This window comes from Sebastes umbrosus, chromosome 12 (genome assembly GCF_015220745.1).
Source record: "Sebastes umbrosus isolate fSebUmb1 chromosome 12, fSebUmb1.pri, whole genome shotgun sequence".
Taxonomy (NCBI): domain Eukaryota; kingdom Metazoa; phylum Chordata; class Actinopteri; order Perciformes; family Sebastidae; genus Sebastes; species Sebastes umbrosus.
In genome coordinates this window covers 6,722,009-6,735,724 of record NC_051280.1, presented here as the reverse complement: position 1 = coordinate 6,735,724, position 13,716 = coordinate 6,722,009, and the positions used below count along the sequence as shown (strand labels likewise).

Genomic DNA, 13,716 nt, shown 5'->3' with positions numbered 1-13,716 from the left:
AAGTTTGTGGTGTGACGTGTGGTCTGTTTTGAAGTTGTAAAATGTGGAATGCATGGAAGAAGGGGTAAAGAGAGAGATAACCAAGTGACATGGAGAGATGACAGGTGAAGAAGCAAATAGATTCAGAAACACCAAGAATGCAAGAAAGAGAAGAGAGAAAAGAAGAAGATGAGGAATGTGAGGGAGTTGGGAGGGGGTGGGGTTGAGCGAGATGGATGGCGAGGATGACAAATGTTTGGGAATGAAAGGGAGAAGGAGTGGGAAAGAAAACAAGGCAGAGCAGCGAGCAGGCGTGGAGACGGTCCCCTGGTAAACACGGCCAGCCGGCTGACAGGGTGACCTCTCCCCGAGGCAGCCACTCACAACACATGTTGCCTTATTAGGGGCGTCTACAGGGAGCGGAGGCAGACTGGGGAAGGTGGGGGGGAATTTGTGTGTGAAAGGGTGAAGAAACAGCAGCAGACAGACGGAGGCGAGTGAGTGTGCAAGTGAGCAAGACTAAGAGTCCAGAGGTGTGTGACAGTAAAAGAGCGTTTTTTATTATCAGACCACCTATTACAATACAGTTCAGATAGCTTTGAGATCACCTGTGAATGTTTTGCCTTCTTCTGTGTGTGATGCCCACGAATGTTACAGCGATGATAAAGACCATTTATAGTATTATACTCACGTCTAGTAGTGTCTTCCAATCTCTGCAGGGCATCACATTGCAAAATTTATTTAGCAGAGCCAAAGAATTTCAGTCAGACAGGGTTTTTTTTATTTTAGTTTTGATTAGTCATCAAGGTAGCTGTGATCCTGAGTTGATAGGAGGTAAACTTTTTGTTGTATTTGTTTCATTGATTTGGCTCCACCTGCAGCCCTTTTTCTTTAGTTTGCTCATCTCAGTTCTCTAAACTGTGTCCTCCGTTATGTTGCTTCCCTTGTGCTTTCTGGGTTGTAAGAACAATATATGATTTTAAGCCTACAGGCACCTGCACGCCATACAGGTACATATGCATTGTACTCGTATGACGCTTTGGACGAAAGAGAAAGTAAATGGCAATAAATCTCATACTATTTCTAGATATCAGTGAGGGTTTTATGTATTCTTTACCGAAGACCCTCGTTTTTGGAGTCGGCAGTCCCTATGATATACTTTTACTTTCGTAAACAGTTGGAAAGTTCAGGAAGGACATTGGTAATTAAAAATATCAGCATTAAATACTTAAAACACTTTTTCTCCCCCTTCCTCTGAGCGAGCATTTGGAGAAGCATCTTAGGGACTCAGTCCATGATGTGATGATTGATCATGTGACTGCTTGGGTACTGAACACTCACTGTCACCTCCACTGACTCCTCATCCGTCTCTAATATTCGCCTCACACTACTTGATGTGATGACTTAAGACAAGTGGGTTTTGACATTTATTACATGAGACTGTGTCTGCACCGGACCCGCTCTGTGATTGTGTCTGTACTTCTGAGTTCACACCGAGTTAAAGCTTGTGTGAATTATACTGTATGTGTGTGCTGTAGAGAGATGCATGATGAGGAGGGCAGACACTGAAATAAACTACACTCCCATCAATTAGGTGAAGTCATTTTTATAAGGTTTTTAACCAACTTGTCAAAAATCCTCGCTAGTGGTGTTGTGTTTATGAGAAAAGATTAGAATATGGAAGGAAATTATGAACAATGTTCTACTCAAGCGGCAACCTCTGGTGCTGAAAAATGAAGCCAAAGCTTAAGTGTCAAAAACTGCAGGTCCTGAAATGGCCACTTGAGGCTGGTTCCAAAAGCGAGTCACTCCCCATAGACCCCATGTCGAAATGAGCAACTTTACAACAGAAATAAACATGTTTACTGTCTGGTACAAAAGACGTGTTGGTCTCTAAAGCTAATATCCCCCTTCATGACAACTGTACCGTTTATATAACTCATCCGTTTTAATTATATCAAGGCTTAAAGTTAGGCATAATTGAGGGCGTGGCCGCTTTGAGTGACAGGTGGGTGTCGTACCGAGTCGCTAGCTGCTAGCTGTCTCCTCTGCTGCGTCACCCAGGCCGCCTCAGCTCCACCGACGAGCCACCTCTTCTGCATTGCATGTGACAGCTTTAATAAAGCCTTTATGCTGGTTGAACTGGCACCAAGACAAGGCTGTCAGTAAATACATACAACCATACCATACCTAAGTTTTAAATGTAGAGTGAAGAATCATAGCATCATATGAAAATAGAAAACCTATGGAATCCATTAGTACCAACCATGTTATACTAGCTTGTCACGAAGGAGGATAAATAACGCTAAATTTTGGTGAGGAAAATCTGGCATGGCCATTTTCAAAGGGGTCCCTTGACCTCAAGATATATGGATAAAAATGGGTTCTATGGGTACCCACGAGTCTCCCCTTTACAGACATGCCCACTTTATGATAATCACATGCAGTTTGGGTCAAGTCATAGTCAAGTCAGCACACTGAAGTTACATTTTGAACGGATAAATAATGTGCGATTAATCCCGATTCAATATTTTAATCAATTGACAGCCCTAATATAAATGCAAGTCCTGGCTTTATGACACCTGGCCATCGTGATATGTGCGTGTATTAAGGAGACCATCTGACTTCCAGTAGCCCCGGGCCCCCTACCACCCCCTGCGGCCCGGCTGGCACCCTCCTCCAATCCTGTTCCAGAGTTTTTATCATCAAGGCTAATTTCTGCCTGTAATCTGATTAGGGCTCTGAGCTGCTTTAGCACCCTGCTGCGCTGTCTCTCTCTCTCAGCTCACACACACACACACACACACGCTGACATGCACACCGACACATACACCTTCTATGACAGCCAGTCTTTGTAGCCTGTAGCTCGCCGTGTAGCCGGAGCGGTCAATCTGCTGTGGATGTTCTGCTTGTCCGTGTGTTTGTATGTGTGTGTGTGGGTCACTGCCTCCATCCCTGCCTCGCTGCTTGCCGGTAGCAGCCCTCGCCTCCATCGCTGCCACTCCTGCTGTCAACCGCCATCACCACCGCTGTGACCAGAGGGGAGTCTAGCAGCATCCTCCTGTTCCTCTCCCTAAACATGTTTCGAAACCCATGGATCTCTAGTTACCATGTGAACCATGAGCAGCCATGTGGCCAAGGTAAGGCCTTTGAAAGGGGAAGGCTTGGTCTGGCTATAGGTTGACTTGCTTAACCCACCTTGAATACCCTTAACTCTATAGACTGCTTGGGGGACTGTGCTAATGCAATTTAGCTCCTTACTGGGATAAATGGCAGAGTTTGGTGGCTGTCAGCGATACAGTAGGCAGGGGGATTCGGCTTTGCAAGACGGGCTGTGAAGTTTCCTGTTTTTGCTTCTGTTTGCTTCGTTGGATCAGATGAAACGAGGATTCGTGACGTATGTAAGAGTTATTCATCCCTATCTGATGCATTTAAGGATTCTGGGATATTTTATAGATGCAGAAGGTTTAAATCTATTACTATGGGTATAAATGTTAGCACCAGGCTGCTTCGAATGAATGGGTGTGTGGTTGAGTAGTAAAAGATCATTTTTACTACACATTTAGTGCTGTGGATTCAACAGGTGTGTGCTGTCGCTGATGCTTTTTCCCCGTTTCCTGCTGCTCTCTGATGTTCTACCTCCACTCCATCCTTGCCTGCTTAGGTGGAGGAGGACTTTCCAAACAGATTGTGTGCAAGCGAAGGCCCAGTTCACTCAGGAAGTCTATTTTGCACCTCTGAATATTTATAGAAAATCCCTCTCCTCACCACGCTCACTTTTGGACCGTCAGCAGCATAAGCTGCTCTCTGGCACTGTCAACCTTGAGCCTTGTGCTGCTTGTTTTGTTGACAACCTGCAGGCGTTTCCAAGGAAAGCCGGACTGGCGTCTGTGCAAGGGGGCTTTCCAGACACATGAACAGACAGATATACAGTACATGTACACAAGGTTCCAAAAGGCTTCGAAATCTCGAATCATTGTGGATTTGAGACAAAATAATGTTTTAAGATATCTGGCCTTGCTTGTGTCTAATTCTGACTTGTGTCGTCCCTTACATCGTTGTTTTTGAGTCCTTGAATTTCACAGGGTCACAGCACAAAACATCGAAAAGCTTTTGAGCTTGATGTCTAAGTGAGCATTAGGACTCACACCTTTCACTTCCATACTTTCTGTCCTGCTGTATTGCCGCAGTCTTTGGAGGCCAAAATAGGCAGGAGGTGTTCTGGAGGCGTCTGGAGCAGTAACATGATCTGTCTGCTATACTGGGATACAACTTTACAACAGGCTGCTGTTGCTGTGACATGAGAGCGAGAGGGTCAACTATCAGCTGGGAACTGGATGTGAACTTTCTGAGTAACCTTTTTTTGACAAGTGACTCATGCTGAGGCTGGAAATGTGCCGTCAAAACTGGACGGCACATTGTCGGTGTTTAATCTGGGAAAATAAAATAAATTACTTTTCAGTTGCATGTAAACCATTTATTGTCTCTTTTATCAGCAGTGTATTTTCATTTTATATCAAAATATGATTAATGATTTTTTTTTTACAAAAACACACCGTAAAACTTAAATTAAAAGCCGAGCCCCAATTACATGCCGAGTCTCTCGCACTTGCCGGTTGTGGCTTCACGTTTTGACAGATAAATGCAGGTCTCAATTAAACACCGGGTAACTTTTGTCAATATGGACGATGTTACACATCATTGGATCGGTTACATTCTCCACAATTCAATCGTTCAGTTCATTTTACGGAAACCATGAGCACCAAAGTATAATTCATTCAGATTTACTGACATGGTGAACAAGAGAGACGAAAATAAAGTTGTGAGAGTTGTGATCGAAAGAATCCAAACATTTTTTTTCATAAAAATGAACCAAGGCTGGTAATATTATGTGAACTCCATTGCTCACTGTCTGCTAACATCGTTCGTCAAACGAAGACCACACTTTAACTGACATAAACCATATTTTCTCTTCTTCCTGCACCATGTTGTTGGGTGTACTCGTTTTCATTACCTTGCTAACCGTTGATGTAGATCTACTGTACTTCCAAATGCCAGAAACGTACAGTTAATTTTGACCAGGATAACATGTTCCAAATACTCCCAATATCAGGACAGAGATACTGAATGTTGAATTGAAATGTGGAGTATAGATTTCTTCGTCATTCAAGTTTGATTGAGTCTTTTTTTTTTTTTTAGAGTTTGGATCAAAAGCTCGCACCAAGCTTTGCAGCTCCGTCTCGTTGCCAACAGAGACCTTAAGGTGAGTTGTTTTGTTTGCAATCACCACACAGACACGGGTAAAATAGTAGTGGAGCTACAGAAATGACACGTCATATTTCCTAGGAGCATTTACATTAGTCTCATTTTTGCTTTGTCGTCGAGTATAGGGATAAGTAAGGATATAGGTTGTACTACAGTAGAGCGCTTAAGCTTATCATGCGGAGTAAGCATTAAAAGCTGGAGATGCCTGGAACAACTTATCCTAAGACACTTTTTTGTTCACATAGCATTAGAGCCATAATACCTCCTTCAGGAGAACTTTGCACCCAAGCCCCCTTTTGCATTAGTTTACAGTGTTTCCTCTGCTTCTTCAGTAACCTGGCACAAAGATGCACAAGAATGTCTGGATACATTTGAACATAAACTCTGAGTGTCAAGCAGTTGTTTTAATGTATTAAAAAAATCTTTTGGTTTTCAGTTTTCAGATCAAGTTGCTTACAGATTCAACATGAAAATTCATTGATGTGACGTATCTAAAAATAAAGTAAAGAGAGAGATTTAAAGCTTAGTTTCAGCGTAGTCCAGGAAGGGATACCACATTTTTCAAATTTGACTGCAGAGTCACGTATAAACCTGAGTTTCTCTAGTTTGAAGCGCTTTATGACAAAATGTAAATGGGAAGTTGTGAGTTTTTTCCATTTTAGGAGAGCTAGCTTGCGGGTGACAAGTAGTTTTAACTAGGACTGTCAACCGATTAAAATATTTAGTCGCATGATTGTCCATACTTAATCGCTATAATCACAAATTAATCACAATTTTTTTTTATCTGTTCAAAATGTCCCTTAAAGAGAGATTTGTCAAGTATTCAACACTCTTATCAACATGGGAGTGGGCAAACATGCTTGCTTTATGCAAATGTATGTATATATTTATTATTGGAAATCAATTAACAACACAAAACAATGACAGATATTGTCCAGAAGCCCTCACAGGTACTGCATTTAGCATAAAAAATATGTTCAAATCAAAACATGGCAAACTGCAGCCCAACAGGCAACAACAGCTGTCAGTGTGTCAGTGTGATGACTTGATTATGACTTGCCCCCATACTGTATGTGATTATCATAAAGTGGGCATGTCTGTAAAGGGGAGACTCGTGGGTACCCATAGAACCCATTTACATTCACATATCTTGAGGTCAGAGGTCAAGGGAGCCCTTTGAAAATGGCCATGACAGTTTGGAGCGTTATTTAACCTCCTTCACAACAAGCTAGTATGACATGGTTGGTACCAATGGATTCCTTAGGTTTTTTCTAGTTTCATATGATACCAGTATCTTCTAGCTTTAAAACTGAGCCCGCTACAACCTAAATAACACAAGTTGCATTAATGCGCTAAGAAATTGGCGGCGTTATCGCGTTAACTTTGACAGCCCTAGTTTTAACTGATCTCATCTGGATATTTATCGATAAAAACTGATACAAACTGAAGACAACAAGCCTCTCCAATTCAGTCGACCCGAGTCTAAAAATGAGAATTACAAACGGCTCTGTTTAAACAATACATTAAATAGTTTGTGAAGGTTTAGGAAAGAAAAGAAAAGGTGCGTTAATTTATCCTGACTTGTGTGACCTGTTGTTTGTGACATGTAAAGGCATTAAGAGAAGACCTTGATTGTCTGTTTCCACTTGGAAGAGAGTCAGGACTTAGTGACCTAGTTCTTAAGTTGGATCCTGCTGGGAAGTGACACCAGCTGAGTTTCACCTTTACCTGCCATCACCTCTTTAAGACAAGGCTTTTGATTTGTGTGGACGGCCAAAATAGGAAACTAGGCACAATTTATTGCTGGCGTTTAATCTGAACAAGATGTAGGGCAATATAGTTTTGCTACTTTCAGCATTTGCATCTCTTTCATCACTGAGTGAATTCAAATAAAGCAGCTGCTCATCCTCCTGTAATTATTTTTGAGAAGGAACCCATTCTAATCAACTATCTTAATTGAATATTTCTTTTGCTTTCATTAGGAATTCAGAATATGAATATGAATTCTCATTCAGTTTTCAGAGTGACTTCTCCTTGGGTGACAAGACCACCTTGGTCAAGAGTGTTTCAGATACAGATGCCAGACTTCTGGCTGTCCTTCCCAAGGGTGTGTATCGGTTCTAACCACACACAATAACTCTGAATAAATCAGTGTTGCTTTTGGCATCTTTATGACACTAAACATATATTTTCTGTTCTGATATTTAGTTTCAGAGTTGAAGAAATACTTTGAGGGAGCTGTCACACAGGATTTGGGAATGAACAGGTATCTTCATGGCTCCACTAGACTGGATTTTCACATCAACACGTCTACATATTTTCATAAAAACGAACTCAGCCTAACAGCTGCTGACCTTTTACCCTCTGCTTTTTCTCTCTTGTCAGGAAGGATAGGATAGCCCGGCGCCTGGAGGGGATGGAGAGTGATGCTCCACCTGCGCTGGTACCCGGTGGTTTGGTAGCCAACAGGATGCTGGAGGAGGATCCTCCGCGGTACACCCGCGCCTCAGATCCCTGTGAGCCTTGTGTGATGGGTAAGCATGGCACGCTGCACTGCCAGAACATATGATGCTGCCTTAAGTGGACTTGGATTAACCCTCTGTAAAATGTTTGAACTCATGTTTGTCTTTCAGTATTTGTAAACCATATGATTTATTATGGGTTTTTTTTGTCTGCCAATTTACTTTCATTGTTACCTCGACATGCTCTTCCTCCAGTGGAGCTGCTCAGTTACCAACAGTTGATATCTGTGGTTATACTGGGCAGCTGTACTGTAGGTTGTGAGAACTGTGTCAGTGAAAACAAAACACAAAACGCTGTTGCATGTTGTTGCATTTTGGAAGACGTGAATTCACTAATTGAGATGAATATCTGTGATGTTTTCTGTTAGAATAATGTCACATTTGTGTCATGTGGGATGGTAAGGTAGCGAGCATTTACGTCATTAGGCAACTCAAGACGTCTGTAAGATTGCAGAGTTTGTGTGTGTGAGTTAAAAATACTTTGCGTGGTCAATGTCGTAATCAATCTCGGAACTAGAGTTCAACAGATAAATTGATAGAGGCAGATATAATAACAATAGTTTGGAGCAGGAAAAAGCAGATAGCTGATTAATTGGCCGATATCTTCTTTACTTCTGCAGCAGCCTGGTCGGCTACTTTTGCATACTAATAAATTAAACTTAAATCATTAGTAAGAGAATATCCTTAAATCTGATTTAATAGATTACATCGTTGGATTATGTTCTATTTATTTACAATGGGCGATGTGCTGTTCCATGGCTTATGACTGGCCAGGATTACTTCTGTTTCGCGTCCAGTTACATTGTTAAATGCCACTCTTACAAACCATTAAAGTTTGCGTATATTCCCGGGGTAAAGAGGATCCTAAAGTGTGTGATTTCAGTTTATGAATAGATAAGTTACATGGCTGAATTGGCAAAGCAAGTTAAAGTAACAGTTGAATGATTTATTTTCCTCCCTGTCTTGTATCTGGGACAAAGAGCTGATAGTGTGGCATTATATATTTAGAGATAACTTTTTTCTCCTCATCTACCTTGACTTTTTGTATGGAGCCTCCATGTAAAACAGTGATGTAATTCCCCGCATGACTGGTGGCGGCTGACGCATGATGTCCAATGGTAATTGTGACTTGGAGGTTGAACAGTAACAACAGTAATAACAGTAACTGGTAAATACAGTAACTCCCACATGACATGACTGTGGCATAATTCTTGGTTGTGAAGGAATGTTGTTGATAGGTAATGGAGTATTTCCACTATTTACCACAGTGAGGCGCTACAGTCGAGAGGAGCTGGAGGCACCCCAGAAGCAGCTGTCATCTCTAGACAGATCACCGCAGGTCAAAGGTGGTGTTGGCAGCGGCCGTCAAGAGCCAAAGTTGGTGTATGTTGACCCGGTAACGTTATCCACCTCCTCTACACCCACATCCGGCCCCGCAGACCCCAACAGCCTCAGTTCCAAGGCGGAACGCATCGCCCGCTACAAAGCCGAGCGCCGCCGCCAGCTGTCGGAGCGTTACGGCATCCTCCTGGACCAGGAGGCGGACATCGATTTCACACCACGCCACCGTTCCCGGCGTGAAACAGACGTCTCTGACCGACAAACGGCCGCCAGGCGAGAAAGAGACAGACAGGAAGTTGAGGAGCAAGGACGGGAGCCCAAGGTGCCATACCGCGCTGGAGTGGGCAGGGTTTACATGCGGACTCACCCAGATCCTGCCCCTGTTTCCACCTCCAGCCCCGGCCACTCAAACCAAGCCCCGCCCCCAACGCAAGAAAGGCCAAGAAGATTTTCAGAGCGGGAACGAGCGATGAACATGGAGAACTACCGGCGTGGCGGGGCTCAAGAGCGCTCAAACACTTCTAGAACCAGAACCCAGGAGCAGCATCCGCCCCAGCTCCAACAGCAGCAGCAACAGCAGCAGCAGCATCAGCACCACCAGGACGCCGCTCACCAGGAGCCAAGCCCCGCCTCCACCAGGGATTACAGCATCGCGGCAGTGCCCAGCTCGCCTCGCACCGCCCGCCGGGCCTCCCTGCCCTCCACTCGCTACGGCATCTCACCTGGGGATTTATTCATAGAGCAGCAGGCCCAGAGCATCCTCAACAGACAGGGGTGAGTTCATAAAAAGAAAATAGAATGTATCAGAAAATACAGGAAGTAAGGCTGACCACTGAACAAACTCCAAGGCATGGGTCTGATACAGTAGACAACTCTTACTCAAGATGTGATAGTCGTAGAATAATCCCAAAAATGTAATTTGCATACCTGATTTTAGGCATTACTTTATGTCCTGTAAAGGAATCTATTACAGCTTTAAAGGGCAGATCAATCTGCGTTATTTTCCGATTTTTTTTCAAATGGAAACTCCCGCTCAGCCGTTAGCACAAAGCAAAGACGTAGGTTACAAAAGTAAGTTAATCAATAAGGTTATGAACAATGTGAACGCTAGCACTAGCTGAGTTTGTTAATACTTGAAGGTGGTTTTGTATGTATACTCCCTTGTTTTGCAAGGTAAAATGACTTCAAAGCCACCAGACTCCATTCACAAAAACATGAATTTTACCTCGCAGTACGAGGGAGTCGCTGGTCTACCGATGCATTTAGTTTGTTTGTGTTATTGTGGGACTTTCGGATATGAATGTAGCGTCCACACAGCAGTACGTTGCTTAGCTTCCGTGCCTGTACTCCTATCTGCTACTTCAAACTGGGAGCTTGCCGACCGCCATCTAAGTGACTGTATTAACGTTAATACACTGACTATAAGGATGTATATATATATATATATATATATATATATTGTATATGTCGCAGCGTCGTCATGCAGAAACCTACGGCAGGTCACACGCGAAAACGTTTTTAGTTCGGCTTGGGAAAATAGCATTTTGACGCTAAAACATACCTACTTTGACCAAAATTGTAATGTTTGGATTTGAATACATAAGGAACACAACTAGGAAGCTACAGAATTATATAAAAAATATAAAAAGAAAACAAAATAATAGACCCTCACTCTAAAGTCTAACATGACACAAGAATTAGGAATACACATTTTTGGCGTGTTCCTAGGCACACGTGTCTCCACATTATAATCGATTCACCTCTTTTGACTATAGTTTTACTCTATGCAGATACTTCAGTCATCTGAGTAGCTCTTTTTGAATACTAAAATGGCCTAGATTATTATCACAAGCCATTAACTTCCTCTCTGGGTGGTTCTATATGCTGCCCATGGAGTGATCTTACCGTTAGAAATCTGATGTTGCGTCTAAAGTGTATTTTTAGACTACATGTAGAGAGAGCTTCAACTACATGAACTCGTTTTCCTGACAGTATTTACACCGATCCACTGGCTGCTAATAACCTCCTACAGGAGTGTGCTATACATATTTCATTGGACATTTTTGATCATTACAAAGTTTGTGACAAAAGTATGAAACTACCAGAATTTGGTTTGTGCAGTAATTCAAGTAAGGAAAAAATCAGAGAGAAAGATAATTTGAAATGTTCATGAGTTGGTGCAGTTTGAGCTGTCCACTTGTTGCTGAGCTAACTACTGTAGCCTGCTGCTTTTACCACTGTGCCAGTGTTTAAGATCTTTCTAGACTGTGGGTCCAGCTCAGTCACGCTTGCCCAGCTCCAATTTCACATGAAAAGGTGCTCTGGGGAGCTCATCAGGGAAAGGTTGCAGGGTAGATCTCAGGGTTGGTTTTTGGAGGGGGATATGATTTCCCTGCTTGCCCCGAGAGGTAACCCTGATTTAACAGCAGCTTGGTTCATTAGCGAAGAACTGATGTCACTTTCTATTATAAACTTCAATATGCTACCGCAAAAGGGATGAGAATTGTGATATTCATCAAGCGAAGTCAATTACAATTTGACTTGACGGCATTGAAGCAGAGACAAGTGACATGCTGTGCTATGAACTAAAACCCACAAATAATATACTATAATATAATATAATTAGGGCTGTCAATCAATTAAAATAATTAAAGTAGTTAATCACGATTAAACGGAAATGAATCGCACATTTTTTATCTGTCCGTTATGTACTTTAAAGGGAGATTTTTTTTTTAATACTCTTATCAACATGGGAGTGGACAAATATGCTGCTTTATGCAAATTTATGTATATATTTATTATTGGAAATCAATTAACAACACAAATCAATGACAGATATTGTCCAGAAACCCTCACAGGTACTGCATTTAGCATACAAAATATGCTCAAATCATAACATGGCAAACTGCAGCCCAACAGGCAACAACAGCTGTCAGTGTGTCAGTGTGCTGACTTGACTATGACTTGCCCCAAACTGCATGTGATTATCATAAAGTGGGCATGTCAGTAAAGGGGAGACTCGTGGGTACCCATAGAACCCATTTACATTCACATATCTTGAGGTCAGAGGTCAAGGGACCCCTTTGAAAATGGCCATGACCGTTTTTCCTCGCCAAAATTTAGCGTAAGTTTGGAGCATTATTTAACCTCCTTCACGACAAACTAGTGTGACATGGTTGGTACCAATGGATTCCTTTGGTTTTCTAGTTTTTTAATTTGCGTTAACGCATTATTATCGCGTTAACTTTGACAGCCCCTAAATATAATGTAAATTATAGGGGTGGTTCATATTTATGAGGGTAAAGAAGTGACTTCAGCAAAAACTAATTATGTAACAATTGAAAATAGTCACACTGTAATGCAAACTTTTGATCAGCATGTGCAAAGTCCTGCACAACATAGGGCATTTTCAACTGATCCTCTTAATAATAATCAGACCGCTCAACATCTGGAAATAATCCTGATTACGACTCAGTTGATCAGCTCACTTTGCTCTGATATTTGAAAGAATGATCAGACGTTTCCCTTCAGGGTTTAACACTGTCACCACATCATCTTGTAGCCTGGCTGCCCTGTCAAACAGCGACTGGTCTCTCAACACAGACTCAGAGAGTGACACTCAGACAGTCTTCAGCTGCCCTTCAAGGTACTGTCTGAAAAGACCTTACAAAAGCCCCTGTAGTCCACCGGTACGTGTGTTTAAGCTGGCTGCATTCACTTGATCAGGGAATCTCTCACTCTAATCTCTTTCACAAGGTATTCATGGGTCTTTAAACATTATGAAAGAGGTTATAAATGTCTTCAAAACATTGTTATTGGTCTTAAAAAGTGTTAAATATTCTGAATCTGCAGATACCCTGTCATAATACTGATGGAAACACCTTAAAAAAAGCAAAGCCAGTACTTTAAAAACACGTTCTGGGTGGACATACAGCTAACTCGTTCCAGTGAATTTACCTTCTGTGCAATATTTCATTCAGTAATACTTCCCTTATTAACTGGTGTCATGGTCTCCCATTTAACAAGTGTTTCAAATATGTGGATCTTAGTGGGTTTCATTTTTTCAACTCATAAATTTTCATCCCTAACTTAACATTTCTTCATCAGAAGATTTACTAAATACGTTACTCATTTTTATCTGTTTTTCTGGAGCAACATTTTCCAAAGTCACTTTTTTTATTCTAAAAATGTAAAAAAAAAAAAAAAAAAAAATGATAATAATAGCAAACCAAGGCAGAAGAGTATCCTCCGTAAGAGCATTTCAATAATCCAGTAGTGTCAGAGTGGTGAATCCATCCCCTCTACATCCCAACTGACTGTTAGATTCTTGTTTCCCTAAATACTAGGCCTTACCAACTCCCTTGATGTTCTTTCAAAACATGGTAAAAGAACAGTCTCTGCTATAATTCAATACTTTGTCCCTAAAAGACCTAACGGGAAACAAGGGAACTTCACTTGCAATTCTCCCGTCACATAAGTCAGATCCCGTCCTATAACATACCCAGAACTGTGTAAAACTGACCATTTGTTCGTCAGCACAACACCATCATCATTGTTAACTTAGTTGTGGCTGTGTGTGGCCTGGGTTTCACGGGCAGTTGAGTGGAGT

The 13,716-nt window shown here is 42.0% G+C and overlaps 1 protein-coding gene across 12 annotated transcripts in view; it reads left to right on the top strand.

Annotated features, from left to right (window-relative positions):
• LOC119498787 (supervillin-like) overlaps positions 1-13,716 on the top strand; it is a 69,602-nt gene that overhangs the window by 7,447 nt on the left and 48,439 nt on the right. For 5 of the 12 annotated variants that reach the window (XM_037787852.1, XM_037787851.1, XM_037787850.1 and 2 more), the window contains exons 1-6: positions 2,755-3,119; positions 5,179-5,242; positions 7,260-7,351; positions 7,453-7,510; positions 7,630-7,778; positions 9,035-9,881. In XM_037787852.1, coding sequence (XP_037643780.1) covers positions 3,059-3,119; positions 5,179-5,242; positions 7,260-7,351; positions 7,453-7,510; positions 7,630-7,778; positions 9,035-9,881 — 1,271 coding nt within the window. In that variant the 5' untranslated portion in view covers positions 2,755-3,058. Of the gene's footprint in view, positions 1-2,749; positions 3,120-5,178; positions 5,243-7,259; positions 7,352-7,452; positions 7,511-7,629; positions 7,779-9,034; positions 9,882-13,716 lie in introns of those variants that run through there. The other 7 variants (XM_037787848.1, XM_037787845.1, XM_037787856.1 and 4 more) reach the window with 5 other exon arrangements.